Consider the following 20734-nt stretch of genomic DNA (forward strand, 5'->3'; position numbering starts at 1 on the left):
AAAAGCCTTTCAGCTTTCCACCAGTATGATGTTTGCTGTGGGTTTGTCATAAATGGCCTTTATTGAGATATGTTCCCTCTATACCCACCTGTATGGGTTTTCATCATGAATGGATGCTGAATTTTGTCAAATGCTTCTTCTCTGTCTACTGAGATGATCATGTTATTTTTCATCCTTCCTTCTGTTAATGTGGCATTCTATATTGATTAGTCTTCTCTGTCCTGGGACTGGGTCACATCCACATCCCAAGGTAGAGTCTGTTCCTCAAATTTGGCTGCCCCACATCCACTGAAAACCTGTGGTATGGAGTTAGCAGGACCAGATCATTATTGGGTACATAAGTTGGATCATTCATAGGAAAGCAATCAATATTTGTTCCCAGTGAAACGACAGTCCTGTCAAGTCACATGCGGGGAGGAGGGGGTGTCCTAAGCAGGCCTCTTTGTGTCTGTGTGGGGGTGACAAGAGGGTGTCCGAATGGACAAGGTGTTTTTTGAGTCCCCAAAGCAGGGTAGGGAGTGAAAGAGGAGCGCTGTGACCAGACTCCTCATGGCCTGAACCAGTCAACCTAGCACTGTATCCTAAATCCCTGTCCATTGCTGGGAGTTCACAAGCAGATGACACCCCTTCTCTCACCCTGAGTTTCCGCTCTAGAAATTGTCCATCTGTTGCATGATGACTGCACCTGTTCCTCCCATTCTGTTACCATGTCAAACTCCTCCAAACCCCAGTGGCGTCCTTATCAGCTGCATTCATAGGGCGTTTTCTCCACGGTGAACTCTCTGATGATGAATTAAGCTGCACTTTTGGATAAAAGATTTACCACATTCTTTGCACTCATGAGGCCTTTCTCCAGTATGGATTTTCCTATGGGTACTGAGGATTTGTCTTTGGCTAAAAGATTTTCCACATTCACTGCACTCATAAGGCCTTTCTCCAGTATGAACACTCTGATGATTTCGGAGCCCAGACCTAGAAGTAAAAGATTTCCTACATTCCATACACTCATAAGGCCTTTCTCCTGTGTGAACTCTCTGATGATTTTGGAGGCCAGATCTCGCAGTAAAAGATTTCCCACATTCCTTACACTCATAAGGCCTTTCTCCCGTGTGAATTCTCTGATGATTTTGGAGGCCAGCTCTCGCAGTGAAAGATTTCCCACATTCATTACACTCATAAGGCCTTTCTCCTGTGTGAACTCTCTGATGTTTAATAAGGCCAGAAATAACAATAAACAATTTCCCACATTCACTGCACTCATAAGGTCTTTCTCCAGTATGAACTCTCTGATGATTTCGGAGGCCAGACCTAGCAGTAAACGATTTCCCACATTGGCTGCACTCATAAGGCCTTTCTCCTGTGTGAACTCTCTGGTGTATAAGAAGTTGACATCTATGAATAAAGGACTTCCCACATTCACTGCACACATAAGGCCTTTCTCCTGTGTGAACTCTCTGGTGTATAAGAAGTTGACATCTATGAATAAAAGATTTCCCACATTCACTGCACACATAAGGCCTTTCTCCTGTGTGAACTCTCTGGTGTATAAGAAGTTGACATCTATGGATAAAGGATTTTCCACATTGGCTGCACTCATAAGGCCTTTCTCCAGTATGAATTCTCTGATGATTTTGGAGGCCAGACCTAGCTGTAAAAGATTTCCCACATTGGCTGCACTCATAAGGCCTTTCTCCTGTGTGAACTCTCTGGTGTATAAGAAGTTGACATCTATGAATAAAGGATTTCCCACATTCACTGCACTCATAAGGCCTTTCTCCTGTGTGAACTCTCTGGTGTATAAGAAGGTGACATCTATGAATAAAGGATTTTCCACATTCACTGCACTCATAAGGCCTTTCTCCTGTGTGAACTCTCTGATGATTTTGGAGGGCAGACCTAGCTGTAAAAGATTTCCCGCATTCATTGCACTCATAAGGCCTTTCTCCAGTGTGAACTCTCTGGTGTATAAGAAGTTGACATCTATGAATAAAGGATTTCCCACATTGGCTGCATTCATAAGGTCTTTCTCCAGTATGAATTCTCTGATGATTTTGGAGGCCAGACCTAGCTGTAAAAGATTTCCCACATTGGCTGCACTCATAAGGCCTTTCTCCTGTGTGAACTCTCTGGTGTATAAGAAGTTGACATCTATGGATAAAGGATTTCCCACATTGGCTGCACTCATAAGGCCTCTCTCCAGTATGAATTCTCTGATGATTTTGGAGGGCAGACCTAGCTGTAAAAGATTTCCCACATTCACTGCACTCATAAGGTCTTTCTCCTGTGTGAACTCTCTGGTGTATAAGAAGTTGACATCTATGGATAAAGGATTTCTCACATTGGCTGCACTCATAAGGCCTCTCTCCAGTATGAATTCTCTGATGATTTTGCAGGACAGACCTAACTGTAAAAGATTTCCCACATTCACTGCACTCATAAGGCCTTTCTCCTGTGTGAACTCTCTGGTGTATAAGAAGTTGACATCTATGAATAAAGGATTTCCCACATTCACTGCACTCATAAGGCCTTTCTCCTGTGTGAACTCTCTGGTGTATAAAAAGTTGACATCTATGGATAAAGGATTTCCCACATTCACTGCACTCATAAGGCCTTTCTCCAGTATGAACTCTCTTATGTTGAAGGAAATTGGACTTTTTGCTAAAAGATTTTCCACATTCACTGCATTCATAATGCTTTTCTCCAGTGTGAACTCTCAGATGTTGAATGAAGCTGGACCTTTGGAGAAAAGATTTAGCACATTTCTTGCATGCATAAGGCTTCTCTCCGGTGTGGATCTTCCTATGCACACTGAGGTGGTGGCTTCGGCTAAAGGATTTTCCACATTCGCTGCACTCATAAGGCTTTTCTCCAGTGTGAACTCTCTGGTGCTGCATAAGATTACAACTTTGGGTGCAGGCTTTCCCACATTTGCTGCACTCACAAAACGCTTCACTAGTGATGACTCTCTCATACATATCTGTGTGGCTGGAGGATTTTCTGCCTTCTCCCCAGCTCCGATGAATTGTTCCACTGTGAAAAACAGCTTCACACTCATGACTGTTGTTTTGTTCCTTCCTGATATTAGTGGCCTGTTGCTGAAGTCCCATGTTGGCTGCTAATTTCTTCCCAATTTCACTGTACACAGAGAGATTCCCTGATGCGTAGACTGTGAAGCTCTTCAGAAATGCAAGTCTCCTCACATCACATCGGAAGGGTTTCTCTCTAATGTGCTGCTTCCGGTGCTGTTGAAGGTTTGCAGTGAAATAGAACTGTTTCCCACATGCCCCACATGTGTATGCTTTCTGGCCCCTATTTGCTCCCTGCTCTTCAGCCAAGTGCAAAATGTCTCTCAAGACTGGGACGCACATCTTACAGGGCTGGGCCTTCTCAGGAGATGAACCTGCCCTGGGGGTCCTAATCTGTGATACTCCCTCCACACATATGTTCTCTTCAGAAGGTGTCTCTTCATCGACTCCACGCCAAGAACCTGAAAACAAAGACGTGATGGTGAAATTCATGTTGACGTTGGATGGGGGTGACACCATCACAACTGTATGTCTGACACATGAAAGAACCAATCCATGGGACTGTGTTCAGTAAATGGAGTTGGGGTCAAATTGAGGATGCAGCTGTTCTGCATTATTGGGACTTAAGGTCACAGAATTGATGCAGCCTCACCAAGCACAGGACACAAGGACTGGATGTGGTCCAAGGGTGAAAGGCATGTTCTACAGTTCACTCCTCTGTCAATGGCTTTCACTAGGACCACATCTGCTGCTGATCTGTGATACTGTGCACAAGTATAAGCCCATGCACCAGAAAATCTTACTGAAACAGTAGCTGGTATTCATGGAACATTAAAGTATACCTGCCTAATGCCATTCAAAGATACCTGCACAATGTCATAAAGTACTATAGAGAAAACAATGTGAAGACTACATGAGAGAAGTGGCTTAGAGAGGTGGTAGGGAATAAATCCCAGGCTACAGTCAGAATAAAAATGAGTAGTCGTAGAAATGACAAGTTGGCAGAGTACCAAGAAGGGAGAAAAGACAAAAGAAGTGATTTGGGGCCACTGGCAATGGGGCTAAAACACTAATCACACAAGGTATGTTCCTGATATGACTTAAAACACAGACCTGATATCAAGCCCTCTGCCAGCTGCCATTCATCTTGGCCAGACTACCTGTGAGCTCTTTTTGCTGAGACCAGAGTCATGTCCATCCCTTGAAGCCCCAAGGACTCTCCATCCCCAGTTGAACAACTACATGGGACACATATGACACAAGGCCTAATGGAATGTCAGGATGGGTGAGTGGCAAATACGAACCCAGAGGAACTAAGCACACAACAGACAAAGGAATGATATTTAAATACTACAAACAGAAATGTCAGTGGAGCCAGAGGGAAGGATGTACAGTGGATGGAGTACAAAATGCTAGGAAACAAAATGGAAAAAAAATGTTAGGTGTTTTCTCCCCACCTGTAAAACAGGGGATGGGTTAGGAATCCATCTCCCTACCTGAAAAACACTGGATGGAGTAATAGGTGTTAGGAATCCACTCCCAACCTGAACAACAGTGGATGGAGTACAAGGTGTTATGAATCCGTCTCCCCACCTGATTTTAAGGGCCAGTGTCTCTTTTCCCGCTCTTCATTTTTCTGGTTTTTCACTTTTGGAGAGTGAGATATTTAAGGACTAAGACATTCAAAATCAGCCACTTATATAGAGGAACTTCAAAAGTCATAGTGCACCCCCAAGAAAGGCACAGTGAAAACCCCTTAAGTTTACAGCTCATGTTGATGTCCAGGAAAGAATCACCTGAAAACATCAAAAACAAAGAGAAGCCCATACCAGCAAACACTTGTTAAAGTGAATACAGGATCTCCAGCATTACAATATTATAAGACACAAATGCTCAGTTTTCAATGACAAAAACTCACAAGACATACAAAGAAACAGGAACGTATGATGCAAAGGAAAATAACAAATCAACCGCAACTGTAACTTATAAACAGGTACACAAAAAATAGATGGCGAACTAACTAGAAAGACTTAAAACCTGACTAAAGGATGTTCAAATAACTAAAAAAAAAAAAAAAAAAACAAAAAAGTGTACAGAAAAAAAGTGTTGCCTGAACAAAGTAGGAATAACAGTAAAGAGATAGAAAGTATAAGTATTGTAAAAATGGAAATTTGGAAACTGCAAAGTACAATTCCTAAAAAGAAACAGGTGTACAGAAAAAAAAGTGTTGCCTGAACAAAGTAGGAATAACAATAAAGAGAAAGAAAGTATAAGTATTGCAAAAAAGGAAATTTGGGAACTGAAAAGTACAATTGCTGAAGTGAAAAGAAAACAAAACACTAGAGGGATTCAGAACAGAAAAACATAGCACACTTATGGATTGATATGAATAGGAACATCCCCAAATCTAAATAAACTCCAAGCAGAATAGACTGTGAGAGCCATACTGCAGCACATTATAATAAAACTGTTGAAATGCAGAGACAAAGAATCTTGAAATCAGCGAGAGAAGTGACTCATTCCAGACAAGGGATCCCCAAGAAGGTTATCAGCACATTTCTAATCAGAAATCTGGCCAGAAAGCAGTGGGTTGATATATTTAAATTGTTGAAGGAAAATAACGTGTCAACCAATAACCCTACATCAGGGAAACATCCTTCAAAAACTAAGGAAAATTAACATATTCCAATGTAAACAAAAGCTAAAGAAGTTCTTTAACACTAGACTTGTCTTGCAGCAAATGCTAAATGGATTCTTTCGGTGGAAATGAAAAAAACACTAAACGGTAATTCAAAGTTATTTGAAGAAATGATGGTCTCTGATAAAGGTAAGTTCATAGAAAATTATAAAAGCTACTGTGATTGTAAGTTTATAACAGCACTTTTTCGTTTTCTACCTGATTGCAGAGAATAATGCATTTAAAGAAACCATAGTCTCAGCTTAAACACACCACATACAAGTATGTAATTTTGTAAAATCAATACTAGAAAATAGTGGGGACAGAGCACTACAGAAGCAGAAATGTTTTTATAATGTTATTGATGGTAAGCTGGTGTAAATTAAAATTAGTATGCTGGTAGGTTTAGGATATAAAATGTAATCCCCATGGTAACTACAAATAATCATATAATGTACACAAAGGAAATGAAAAGACAATTAAAACATATCACTAAACAAATTTAATACAAAAAGAGAAAATATCAAAAATTAAGGAACAACAAGCTCTAAGGCATACAGAAAACAAAGAGCAAAATGACAAAAATACCTCTTATCAGTAATTGCTCTAAATGTAAATGGATTAAACACTCAAAGCAAAAGACAGACTGACAGATTTTTTAAAATGATCCAACTGTATGCTGTTGACAAAAGTCAATTAAATTGAAAATGAAAGGTTAGAAAAAGATATTTCATGCAACTAGTAACCAAAAGAACACAGGGGTGGCTATTATTCATATCAAACAATAAAGAAGTCTAGGGACTTCCCTGGTGGTGCAGTGGTTGGGAATCTGCCTGCCAATGTAGGGGACATAGGTTCAATCCCTTGTCTGGGAAGATCCCACATGCCATGGAGCAACTAAGTGCATGTATCACAACTACTGAGCCCACGTGTCATAACTACTCAAGCCCACACGTCTAGAGCCTGTGCTCTGCAATGATAAGCCACTACAATGAAAAGCCTGCATGCCGCAATGAAGACCCAACGCAGCCAAAAATAAATACATAAAATAAATAAAATTTTTAAAAGGGCTTCCCTGGTGGCACAGTGGTTGAAAGTCCACCTGCCGATGCAGGGGACATGGGTTCATGCCCCGGTCTGGGAAGATTCCACATGCCGCGGAGCAGCTGGGCCCATGAGCCATGGCCGCTAAGCCTGCATGTCTGGAGACTGTGCTCCACAACAGGAGAGGCCACAACAGTGAGAGGCCTGCATACCACAAAAAAAAAAAAAAAAAAAAACACAAAAAAAAGACCCAATGCAGTCAAACATAAATAAAAAAATTAAAATAAGTATATATATTTACACACCTCATAATAGACAATCAAAAGATATAAAGCAAAACCTGACAGAACTGAAAAGAGAAACAGTTCTACTATAGTATGGGGACACTTCAATGCTCTGCTCTCAGCAATAGATAGGAACAATAGTTTAAATTAGATAAAGATCATACAAACTGTCCTCTCCAACTGAAACAGATTGAAGATAGAGATCAATCACATATGGAAAACAAATATCCACAAATTTCTGGAAATTAAACAACATGCTTTGAAACAACCAATAGGTCCATGAAAAAAAACTCACACAGGAAACTAGAAAATACATAAGAGACTAAAGAAAACAATAATATAACATACTAAAACTTATAAGATGCCACAAAAGCAGTACTAAGGAGAAAATTTACATCTATAAATGCTTACATATAAACAAAGAAATATCATCAATCAACAACGTACCTTTACAACTTGAGGAACTACAAAACAAACTAAACAAAGCCTTCTGAAAAAAGAAATGAAGATTAGAAAAGCAAAATAGCCAGAACATTCTGTTTTTAACAAAGTCTGCCCTCAGTAGAAACTACTTAACCAGAGCCAAACCTACTGTCATTTTATCAGAGCCTAACTTACCTGGGAAAGAGGAAATACCCAACTACAGCCCCCAATACCCATCCTGTCCCAACTAAGGGAGGGAAAATTAAATTGCGAAGAAGTTGTGAGGTTCAGGATCCAGACACACAGGCTCATTAAAAGATTGAAAATTAAATATAATATGAATGCTAACAGCAACATGCATGCTTCCGCTCTCCACATCTTACCAACACATCAATAAAGGTCTATCTACAATGGTTCCTTTTAGGGAATACATCATGCCAGTTACAAAGAAAAAAATTACAGGGCCAACTAAAAGGCCTAAAAACAAATTTTGAAAAGGCAAAGGAAGCTTCAAAACTAGAATCAGATATCACAGGGAGGGACTTCTCTAGGGATCCAGTGGTTAAGTCTCCACAGTTCCACTGTAGGGGGCACTGGTTCGATCCCTGGTAATGGAACTAAGATCTTGCATGCTGAGAAGGGAAGGGAGGGGAGGGGAGGGGAGGAAGAAAGGAGGGAGGGAGGGAGGGAGGGATATCACAGGGCCGTTGGAATGATCAAATTGGTAATGTAAAACAATTATGATTAATATGCTAATTAATGCCTGCTAATGGATAAAGCAGACAGCATACAAGACAAGAAAGGCAATGAAAGCAGAGATGAAAATTCTAATAAAGAACCAAAAGGAAATGCTAGAGATCAAAAAGAAGAGAAGAGGAATGAAGAATGAATAGGATGGGCTTATTAAGACTGGACACAACTCAGGAAAGAATCTCTCAGCTTGAGGTTCCTGTAGTAGAAACTTCTAAAACTGAAAAACAAAGAGAAAAAGGACTAAAAAAAAAAGAATATCTAAAAACTGTATAACATCTGCAAATGCTTTAACATACATATATAGAAACATCAAAAGAAAAAAAGAATAAGGAATAGAAAAAATATTTGAAGCAATAATCATGGAGAATTTCCACCAAATTAATGTCAGACACCAACCCACAGATCCAGGAAGCTCAGAGAACATCAAGCAGGTTTAATGCCAAAAAACCATACACCTAAGCTGGGGCTTCCCTGGTGGCACAGTGATTAAGAACCCACCTGCCTATGCAGGGGACACAGGTTCAAGCCCTGGTCCAGGAAGATCCCACATGCTGTGGAGCAACTAAGCCTGTGTACCACAACTACTGAGCCTGCACTCTAGAGCCCACAAGCCACAACTACTGAACCCACATGTCACAACTACTGAAGCCTGTGAACCTACAGCCCACGCTCCACAAGAGAAGCCATGACAATGAGAAGCCCGCACACCGCAATGAAGAGTAGCCCCCGCTCACCGCAACTAGAGAGAGCCTGCACACAGAAATGAAGACCCAACACAGCCATAAGTAAATAAATAAATAAATTTATTTTAAAAAACAACAACAACAAAACTACACCTAAGCATATCACATTCAAATACAGAAGAAAAAAAAATCCCAAAAGAAACCAGAGGAATAAACACTTTAGTCATGGGGAAGCAACAAAAAGAATAACATCTGAATTTTCAGAAATCATGCAAACAAGAGAAAGGAGTGAAACATTTAAAGCTTGGTGGGGGTGGGGTTGGGGGTGGCCAATGTCAGCCTAGAATTCAGAATGCAATAAAATTACTCTTCAACAGTGATGGTGAAATAAACATGTTCTTAGATGCACAAAAATCATGGGAATTCATTTTTAAAAAGTTCTTTAGAGAGATGGAAAATAATAAAGATCAGAAATTTGGGTTTCAGAGAAAGGAAGAGCACTGTAGAATTTTAAAAGTTTCACTGACATATAATTGATGTGAAACATTCTATTTGTTTAAGCTGTACAACATAATTTGATTTGTGTATATGTGTGCAATGATTACAATAAGTTTAGTTAACACCACAGTACAATTTTTTTCCTCTGATGAGAACTTTTAGGATTTATTCTCTTGGCAAATTTGAAATACAGCATACAGTATAATTAACTATAATCACTAAGCTATGCATTACATCCCCAGGACTTATTCACGTTACAACTAGAAGTCTGTAGCTTCTGACACCATTCACGCATTTCATCTAACCCTGTTCACCCATCCCCTACTCCGGCAACCACTAATTTCTGTGCTGTCTCTGAGTTTGGGGTGTGTGTGTGTGTGTTTTTTTTTTCTTTAAAGATTCCAGGGACTTCCCCAGTTGTCCAGTGGTAAAGAATGCACCTTACAATGCAGGGGATGCAGGTTCAATTCCCTGGTCAGGAAACTAAGATCTGACATTCTGTGGGAAAACTAAGCACACACGCCACAACTACTGAGCTCACACGCCTCAACTAGAGACTGCGTGCCACAACTATAGACCCCACAAACCCTGGAGCCTGCGCACCACATCTAGAGAAGAGAAAAACCTGCACACCACAACTAGATAGAAGCTTGCACCACAACGAAGAGCCTGAGCATCCCAACGAAAGATCCCACATGCCTCAATGAAGATCCTGCATGCCGCAACTAAGACTCGTCGCAGCAAAAAGGAAAATATTCCCCATGTATGTGTAATTATGGAGTACAACTGACTCTTGAACAACATGGGTAAGAACTGCATGGGTCCACTTACACATGGTTATGTTTAATTAAACAAACACAGCACCACGTGATCAGTAGTTGAATGAATCCACAAATGCAAAACTTCAGAATCACAGGGCTGACTGTGAAACTTCATCATCTGCAGATTTCAGTATATGCAGGGGCTCCTGGAATCAATCCTCTCTGGAAACTGGCAAACAACTGTATTTGTCTTTCCCTGTCAGACTTATTTCACTTAGCATAATGCCCTCAAGGTCCATCCATGTTATTAAAGATGGCAGGATTTCTTTCTTTTTTAATGGTTGAACAATATTGAATAGTGTTCCACATACAGCACATTTGTTACCCATTCATCCATCAATGGACACTTAGGTTCTTTTCATGTCTCAGATAGTGTAAATAATGCTGCAATAAACAGGGAGTACAGATATCTTGTTGTGTTTTTAAAATAAATTTATTTTTGGCTGCTTTGGGTCTTTGTTGCTGCACGTGGGCTTTCTCTGGTTGTGACGAGCAGGGGCTACTCTTTGTTGTGGTGCATGGGCTTCTCATTGCAGTGGCTTCTCTTGTTGCAGAGCATGGGCTCTAGAGCGCAGGCTCAGTAGTTGTGACACACGGGCTTAGTTGCTCCACAGCATGTGGGATCTTTCCAGACCAGGGCTCGAACCTGTGTCCCTTGCATTGGCAGGTGGATTCTTAACCACTGTGCCACCAGGGAAGTCCCCAGATATCTTTTTGATATGATTTCACACCCTTTGGATAAACACACAGAGGTGAAATTGCTGGATCATACTGTAGTTCCTTATTTAATATTTTAAGGACTTCCCTGTGGTGCAGTGGTTAAGAACCTGCCTGCCAATGCAGGGAACATGGGTTCAATCCCTGCACCGGGAAGATCCCACATGCCGTGGAGCAACTAAGCCCATGCACTGCAACTACTGATCCTGTGCTATAGAGCCTGCACGCTACAACTACTGAAGCTCACAGGCCTAGAACCCATGCTCTGTGATGAGAAGCCACTGCAATGAGAAGCCCATGCACCACAAAGAAGAGTAGCTCTCACTCGGCTCAACTAGAGAAAGCCCACATGCAATGAAGACCCAATGTAGCCATAAATAAATAGATAGATAGACAGACAGATAAATAAATAAATACTGTCGGGTGCAGAAATGGAGCAAACTTTGGGTAGTATGGATCCGTACGCTCACTTAACCCAGGAGAGGGCAAGCAAGGAGGGATCTCTAAAGCGGACTGCAACACTGATGAACCTGAATGGTCACCTGCAAGACTTTGGGGCTACAAGTTTCATGGCACTAAGGAGTAGGGATGAACTCTGCCTAGCCATTGTAACTGCAGCACATAACTTTAAGAAGAAAGCAGTGCCCATGGTCCAGATGTGAGAAGGACAGAACTACCCTTGGGGAAAAGGAGAAAGGCAGAGCCTATCTCAGAGGATTGGGATGGGTGTGAGGGCCTTACCCAGCATGCAGACAAGGGCAAAGTTCTCCAGCATGACATCAAGGTACAGGTGTATCTGAACCTCATCAAGAAGACACCATTCCTCGCAGGAGAAGTACACGGCCACATCCTCAAAGGTCACACTGCCCTGGTATAACAGGGACAAATATAACCATGAACAGTCTCATTCCTGAAAACCCACAGTCCATCTTCCCACACATTTCCCCTACCGCCCAACCAGATGGAGCCTCTCAAGACCTGGGGAAGAGAACCTCCCTCCTTTGATCTGAAACTCCCATTGCCTCCAGAATACACAGGCAGTCATTTCAAGTCTAACTCCAGTTCTTCCCTGTTTATTTCCATCAGAAAAAAGGAGACCTGCACTTACCTAAACAAGCTCAGCCTCACCTCAAAACACTGCCACAGGGACTTCCCTCGTGGTCCAGTGGTTAAGGCTACGAGTTTCCACTTCAGGGGGCACAGGTTCAATCCCTGGTGGGAGAACTAAGGATCCCGCATGCCGTGTGGTGGGGCCAAAAATAACATTAAAAAAACACTGCCGGGCTTCCCTGGTGGCGCAGTGGTTGAGAGTCCGCCTGCCGATGCAGGGGACACGGGTTTGTGCCCCGGTCCGGGAAGATCCCACATGCCCCCGAGCGGCTGCGCCCGTAAGCCATGGCCGCTGAGCCTGCGCGTCCGGAGCCTGTTGCTCCGCAACGGGAGAGGCCACAACAGTGAGAGGCCCGCGTACCGCAAAAAGAAAAAAAAAAAATCACTGCCACATACTGGTACCGGTTTCAGGAGTAACCTTCCACACCTCATTTCATCAGTGGTGGGAAACTAGAACCCCCTCCACAAAAGCTGGCCTGCACTCAGAAAACCAAGCATGGGGTTCTCTAGGGTCCCCAAACCAAAGTGCTGGGAGAATGGCAGGTGAAGAACCCTAAGACACCTCAAATACACAGAATGTGTGCGTGGGGGGTGAGAACAAGTGAGGGACTGGGACAACTGCCACTTGCCCAAAGTGCTTCTCCAGCCCATGGAATCTGTGGGAAAAGAAAGGCGATGGAGAAAGTGACGTAAGCAGTGCTTCAGGGGCTCACACTTTCCCTGGACCTGTGCCCAATACAAGAGCCAGGTAAACTCTGGCTGACTCACTAACCTCTCCTCTGTGCCTCCATCCTCACTGCTCCTACTTACCAGTTGTGACCCTGAAAAAAGCCACAACTTCCCTCTGCCTCAATGTCCTCATCATTCCCCTACATTCTGCTTTCCGTTGAACACTTTGGATTATTTTTAAAAGCCTAGCTCAGATTGTGCCCTTCCTTTATTCAAAACTCTCCACCGCTCCCAGGGCCCTAAGAAGAGAAACACAACCACTCATCTACCACTCCAGGTGCAGCCTGGCCTCAAACTGCGTTCCTCGCAGAAACAAGATGGACTCCGGGTTCCCGAATATTCCTGCTTCAGTTGTATCTCCAAGCCTCACTCAGACCACATTACAACGGTGGTCAGAAATAGGGACACCACCCCTGCAGGCCTCACTCTCCTGGACCAGACGCCTCTCACTCAGGAGTTTCGTATTTGGGTGGGGAAACGGGCAGGGGAGAACCCGGAGCCCGCAGCATTTACCTGAGCCGGGTCCGTCAGCGCAGCCGCCGCCATCGGAGCTCCTGGGAGGAGAGGAGTGGCGACAGTCGAGGGGTCCTGTCGGACTTTGTATCGATGCACCCCGCAGGCGGCGGTGTCCCCAACACTCAGACCGTCCCTTTGCAGTGTGTACAAAGCCTCCTCCTGCGTCTTCTTGGCCCGTCACCTCGCTCCCATCACCGCACACTCCGACCTTCCGACTAGCTCCACGATCAAAATGGGCGCCACGAGGACGCCGGAAGTTCTTATCCCGGAGGTTCGCCCTCCCGGAAATGCCCCCTTCCTGGATTTTCATTGGATGAACGTCGCTGCCTTAGCGCAAATTCTTCTGGGTAATGTAGTGCCAAGGACTCAGGGAATGTCACCCCGCACCTGAATCGCCGGGAAAAAGCCAAGCTGCACCACGGAAGCACTGGAAAATGACTTCTAGGGCGGGAAAGGGACTCCTATCTTCTTAAGGGAGCGGGGAAGGTTTGTTGTTCTTTTTCTAATTCTCATAGGTAGTAGTTTAAGGGTTCCAGTCTTCTTAAGGGGGAAGGGAACCTTTGTCGTTCTTCTTTTTCTAATTCTCATAGATAGTAGGTTAGGCTATTTATTTGAGTTGTCTCTTGTTCCTTGAGGCCTGCATTGCTATAGACTTCCCTCCTAGAATTGCTTTTGCTTCATCCCATAAATTTTGGAGTGTTGTGCTTCAGTTTACATTTGTCTTAAGATATTTGCTGCTTTCCCATTTGATCTCTTCACTGACCCATTGGTTTAGTAGCATGTTATTTAGACTCCACATATTTGTTCTTTTCCCATTTTTCTTACTGTAGTTGATTTCTGGAGAGATCCCTGCTCGTCTTGTAGTTAGGATTCAGCGCTTTCATTGCCGTGGCAGTGTTCCATCCCTGTTCAGGGAACTGAGATCCCACAAGTCATGTTACAGGGCCCCCCCAAAAAAAATCATAATAATTACTGTAGTTGTGTTTTTGATGTCATATTTTACATCTTTGTGCTTATCCTGTTGTGTGTAGTTCTACTTCCGTCTACATTTTTAAAAAATCTACTTACCAGCTTATTTAAACGATCTTCATTCTTTACTATATATTTGCCTTCCCTAGTGGGATTTTCCCTTTCCTGAAGATTATTATTTATTTTCCATTTAGAGAAGACTCTTCAACATTTCTATTATGGTAGGATTAGTATTGATTAATTCCTTTGGGTTTTGCTGATCTGGGAAGTTCTTTATCTCTCCTTCTTTTCTAAATGATAATCTTGCTGGGTAGAGTATCCTAGGTTGCAGCTTTCTCCCTTTCAGCACTTTGAATATATCCTGCCATTCCCTTCTGGCCTGCAAAGTGTCTGCAGAGAAAACAGCTGATAGCATTATTGGGATTCCCTAGTTTATGACTCTTTCTTTTTCTCTTGATGCATTGAGAACTCTATCTTCAACTTTTGCCATTTTCTTATGATATGTCTTGGTGTGGGTCTGTTTGGGTTCATCTTGTTTGGGATCCTGTGTATCAATACTTCCTGTACCTTAATACCAGTTTCCTTCTTCAGGTAAAGGAAATTTTCAGCCATAATGTCTTGAAAAATATTTTTGTTCCCATGCTCCCTCTCTTTTCCTTCTGGAACCCCTATAATTCGAATATTGGAACACAACGTTATCCTAGAGATCTTGTACATTCCTTTCATTTAAAAAACATAGTTTTTCTGCCTGCTTTCCTGATTCTGTGATTTCCATTATTCTATCTTCCAGACCACTTATGCATTCTCTGTCTCTCTTCCTCTGTTGTTCATTCCTGCTAGCATGCTTTTTATTTGAGCCATTGAACTTTTTTTTTTAGCCACTCCACGCAGCTTGTTGGATCTCAGTTCCCCAACCAGGGATTGATCCCGGGCCACAGCAGTGAAAGCCCAGAATACTAACCACTAGGCCACCAGAGAACTCCCTTGAAGTATTTATTTTTCATTGGGTCTCCTTTTGTTTTCTAGTTCTCTGTTAAAATATCCAGTGTTTAGCTCAATTATTTTTCCTAGTCCAGTTAATATTTTTATTACCAATGTTTTGAATTATTTACATTGTAACAGTTATTTCTGTTTCATTGTTTATTCTTTCAGGGGTTTTCTCTTTCTCTCAATTGAGAGTATTTCATTAGCAATTTTCATTTTATTTAACTTTCTCTACCTCTATAAACTTAGGTGATACCGTTTCCCTTTGGGGTCTTGAAGGGGTGTCCTTCTGAGGGACTATGACTATGCAGAGTGGGTATACCCAATGCTTTTGGTGGGACAGCTGGATTTGATGTGGGTGCAAGTCACGTCTTTCCTCAGAGCGTGATGGCAGCTATCACCACAGTAAGGGCTGAGACTGGAGATTGAGGGACTATAGCCAGCACCGGGTGCGAGACCTGATCTCAAGTTGCAGGACCAGAAGCCATGAGGGTCGGGCTGGGGCTGGCTCTGTTCCCATTAATTGTGTGTCCTTCCTTCTCCCCACACTGGGACTTTAGCCACAGGAAGGGAGTGTTGAAACAAGTGGGATTTTCGTGCATGCAGGGGTCTGGTATGCTGCTTGTGTAGGCCTCTGTGGCTATGCTCAGATGCAACCTAGGGTCTTTTCCCCAGTTGTGGCTGCCCCAGATCCAGTGCTGCACTGTGGCATGCAGTGGGCTGGAGCATTTTCTTGGCTTGGACAGGGTTAACTGGACTGGGGACCATGGTGAGGTGATCATGGTGAACTCAACAGCTGCTAGAGGCCTATCTCTGCCCTGCATTGGAAACAAGATCTCTTGCTCTCTCACAGCTGATCAGTATCTCCACTCTCCCTCACTCCCTCTGTGTTGCAGCACCACTCCATAGGGAGGAGGCAGGCCCCTGTGGTTTCTGTGCATGTATGGTGGGGTGGGTGAGCTGTGGCCAGCCAGCTGCCATCAGAAGACTGGGCTGCTTCTGATATACCTGGGGAGTAAGTGCCAAGAATGGCTACCAAAGCCCCACTCTGACTCTGCACTGGGACCAGGTTGCCTCTGCTTCCAAACGTCGACTCTTTTCCCAGGTCTTGGCGGCCACACATGCAGTCCCGTGCTCTGGCATGGAGTTAGTGAGGCCAGAGCATTTGCTCCACTCTGACTTGGGTGTGCTAAGATCCTGGTCACAAGAAACCTGCACAAATCTGCTAATGCATACCTCTCTCTGCCTGGCCGCAGGGACAGGCATTTGCTTGCTCACTCCTCCCAAGCAAAGTCCAGGCTCCTCCAGCCTTTCTGTCTGTCCCAGTGGTCCTCCACCCCGTCAAGAAGGCTTGTCTCCACAACATAGACACGAGGACTGGAACACCTAGTCTGTACTTCAAGCCACTCACTCCCCAGGGAGCTCACTGCCCAAGTGATCGCCCTTCCTCTCTGAGTCCCACAACTCCTGACCACATTGCTTTTCTTCCCTTCCTGCCCAATTACATGTATATGTTTCTTACAGCCTTGGTTGAACAGGAGTCCTTCTGCCAGTTTACAGTGAGGATTGCTCCAAAGTAAATGTATTTTTGATGTGTTCGTGGAGGAACGTGAGCTCCATGCCCTCCTACACTGCCACCTTGATTTCCTCTCAGCTGGTCCATAATGAACAAAAACAACCAGATGAGAAATGAACCTATATTGTTTGGAGGACAAGCCTGTTTAGCCCAGTTTTATCAAACCTGAAAAGCCAGTTTAGTAAGAATAACTCCCCCATTGATATCTGATCAAACACCCATTTCCTACCCTTTATATCTGATCTGAATAGCAAGATTCTTATTAAGTCGGTTTAGCAAGAACATCCGTTACCCTGTTTTCTGTTGGTAATTTTCCATCCACTGACTCCTTCACTCTACTTCTTGGCTATAAGTCCTCAGCTGTCTTTATTTAATGTTGAACTCAATCTTTCAGTCTTTGGGGACTCATTTAAAGAACACCTTGCCCATCCTGATACCCTGTGACGCTCCACCCAAGAGTCCTACTCATACCCTACACCCCATGCTGAGGGACAAGAGTATATTTTACTGGGAACCAACATTGATGGCTTTCCTGTGAATGACCCCATTTATCTACCCAATCTACCTAGTGATACCTAGTAATTATTATTACTGCAGTTTGTGAAAGGAGGAGCCTGCAACTTAGAGAGGTGGAGGGACTTTCACAAAGGTACACAGCTCTCAGGTCCTTGATGAGAGTGATTCCTTTAAGCTGCACCTGTCCAATGGCATCTCTTTGGGCCCCTCCAGCAGGCACTCCATCTGCTGTGTCCCAATCATGAACTATACACACCTGACATCTGCATCGCCACCAGGGCCTCCAGCTCCACTATCCCCAGTGCACACCACCTCTCTGCAAACAGCCTCCCTATTAGGAAGATTTTCACAGGGACAGCAGCACCACACAGCAACACACACAGGTCTTCAGTTTCACCTCAGTTGTGACAGAGGCCTCCACCACCACATGCAGTGATTTGTTTCCAAGGTCATGTCCATCTTCATGAACCTGCTTCATGATGTGCCTGTGTCCAAATTCTCCCAGTCACTATTCCGAGCACTGTAAAGGACACTGAAGGACTATAAACGTTCACTGTAGCCCTCTCCAAGTCCCCAAGGCTCTTACTCCTAACTCTAGGACACACTGCCTTACTGCTCCTCCTACCCAACAGAAAAATGTCACCAAATAATGATTGTTAATCATCAAGAACGTGCCCACATCTCCTCGGGACTCATGCTTGACAAACCTAAGTCTAAATGCTATGTGCTGAATGCAGCCTGACACCTCCCATAAAGCCTGTAAAACCCCACCCCAAGTCCTTCTTGCTTGACAAAGCTGCTCACAAGTGTGAATCTCCAGGTTGTAACAAGGTGGTTACCCAGTCCCTGGTCTGAAAACCATCAGTGCATCATCATACTTGCAATGATGTGGGAGAAGCTGTTCTTTCCAAACCAGTCTGCACTCACCTCATCACACATTATCCAGGAAGACTGGGAGATTATGTGTGGCCCACACACCAGAATGTTGGACATCTCTATCACATGCCTGCCCCAAAATCTCGCTGGAGTATTTGTGACTTTTGTAGCCACACCTGCTGTGCTAGGTCAGCACCTCCCACTTTATTTCCCAAACAGGTTCTCACTTCTGTCATAAATCCTTTGTGCTGTGGTAGTTTGTAGGTACAGGATGCATCAAAGTGTGTTAGCAATCAAAATCTGTCACACAGTGTCCCCATTTGTGCTGATATGCACCGATATTTAGAATACTTTCGTGTGTAATAAAGTTACTGGAGTTATGAAAGGGCTCTTTTATTTTAGAAACACATTTTAAGAAATTATGTATTCAGGGGCTTCCCTGGTGGTGCAGTGGTTGAGAATCTGCCTGCCAATGCAGGGGACATGAGTTCGATCCCTGGTCTGGGAAGATCTCACATGCCAAGTGCTGCAACTACTGAAGCCCATGCGACTAGCGCCCGTGCTCCACAACAAGAGAAGCCACCGCAATGAGAAGCCCATGCACTGCAAGGAAAAGTAGCTCCCACTCGCTGCAACTAGAGAAAGCCTGTGTGCAGCAACGAAGACCCACCACAACCAAAAATAAATAAAATAAATTTTAAAAAAATTTATGTATTCAAAGACATACCTGGGATTATAAATTGTAAAAACCACTAAGTAAATCACGATACACAAACACAAAAAATCTACAAAATATAGTAAATGATGTAATATACAGGAAGGTTCCTACACAGTCATTCCATTTATATATACATTTGAAAAAAGTTATTTCAAAAGTAGAATATGCTCTTGCATCAGTATTTTTAATTTTGAGGATGAATTAAAAGTGACAGGAGGAAACTGGTTTCAGGGCTTTACACAAGTATCACAGTGTTAAAATGTACATTTAAGGTACATGTAATTTATTTTCAGTCAACTATACATATATTAAACGATTTTTAAAACAAATATGCAAAACCTGTCACTTTATAATCATTCTACTATGGTTTATTAGCGACATTCTTAAAATTATTTGTGGCTACTGTACCTGTAAGGTAGAAAAAGAATACAATGGTGGGCTCCTGGCAAGGCTTCCCAACTCCATATTCAGTGACATTATGTTGGCAATTTGACATTGGATACGCTGGAAGTATTTACACCAGGGAAATTGGCAAAGACTACAAACCAGGATTTCATTTACTGTGTTACTGAATATCTGGACTTAAGACTGAGGTAGGATATGGGAGTTCCCTGGTGGCCTAGTGATTAGGATTCTGGGCTTTCAGTGCTGGGGCCTGGGTTTGATGTCTGGTCAGGGAACTGAGGTCCCACAAGCTGTGTGGTCTGGGGAAAAAAAGGGGGGGGGGACTGAGAATAAAAAAAGGAAAAAACCTGAGGTAGCATATGTTAATAGTGCAGATTTATCTTTTATTTTATTTTTTTTTTGCGGTACGCAGACCTCTCACTGTCGTGGCCTCTCCCGTTGTGGAGCACAGGCTCCAGACGTGCAGGCTCAGCGGCCGTGGCTCACGGGCCCAGCCACTCCGCGGCATGTGGGTTCTTCCCGGACCGGGGCACGAACCCGTGTCCCCTGCATCGGCAGGCGGACTCTCAACTACTGTGCCACCAGGGAAGCCCCAGATTTATCTTTAACATATATAATGTATGTGGCCATTACATTATGCATAAGACCAAAATTAAGAAAAAATTGAGAACATATTCTTTCACTATGCCAAATTACAGTTCCAAGCAGAAAAGAAGTCACTCACATAGGGTAAATGTGTGAAATCTCACAGATACCTTTGTTGTTTCCCTGATCTCTTACTTGTCAAGGAAAGAGAAAACAGACAAAAACTCACAAAATAAAAGGAGGTAAAAGACAGAAATAGAAATTTATCAAAATAAGACATGTAGGTAAAAAATAGATTAAAAATAATAATAATAACTCAAACTGAAAAATCCTGAGGGAATCCCCTGGCAGTCCACTAGTTATGGCTCTGCATTTCCACTGCAGGGGGCAGAGGTTCAATCCCTGGTTGGATAACTAAAATCCCACATGCCACAAAGTGCACCCAAAATTAAAAAAAAAAAAGAACCATGAGAAAAAAGCAATTAAAATCATACTGATTTTACACTGCGATTTTACAGTCTTCATCAGAGGGGTCAGCCTGAATTCTGTCTTAGCTTTTAAGCTAGCTTGGTCAAATGTAGGTCTCAAAAGGGGGACAGGAAAGTTCTTGCTGATTAAAAATCATTATTTGGTGACTTACATTTTGGGGAGGGTGGTGGAGGAGGAGCAGTAAGGGGATGGTAAAAAGGATTAGGAGGAATAGCCTTGGGGACCAGGTCATGTGAGGGCCACAGTGGACATTCCTAGTCCTTCAGTGTCCTTCACACTGCCCAGAACAGTGAGCATGTCAACTGCATAATGGGGAAACAAGGACATCCTGAAGT

At 43.2% G+C, this 20734-nt stretch overlaps 1 protein-coding gene across 1 annotated transcript; it reads right to left on the reverse strand.

Moving 5' to 3' along the window:
- Nucleotides 1-206: 206 nt before the first annotated feature.
- Nucleotides 207-13455, reverse strand: LOC309976400 (uncharacterized protein; the record flags this gene model as incomplete). Its single annotated transcript, XM_082861965.1, has 5 exons — nucleotides 13279-13455; nucleotides 11668-11794; nucleotides 1172-3487; nucleotides 824-972; nucleotides 207-296 (listed from the first exon to the last, which is right to left on the reverse strand). The coding sequence occupies exons 1-5, from the start codon at nucleotides 13309-13311 to the stop codon at nucleotides 207-209; spliced, it is 2715 nt and encodes a 904-aa protein (XP_082718091.1). The 5' UTR covers nucleotides 13312-13455.
- Between the last annotated feature and the right edge of the window lie 7279 nt (nucleotides 13456-20734).

This window comes from Leucopleurus acutus (genome assembly GCF_964270905.1).
Source record: "Leucopleurus acutus genome assembly, chromosome: 20".
NCBI lineage: Eukaryota > Metazoa > Chordata > Mammalia > Artiodactyla > Delphinidae > Leucopleurus > Leucopleurus acutus.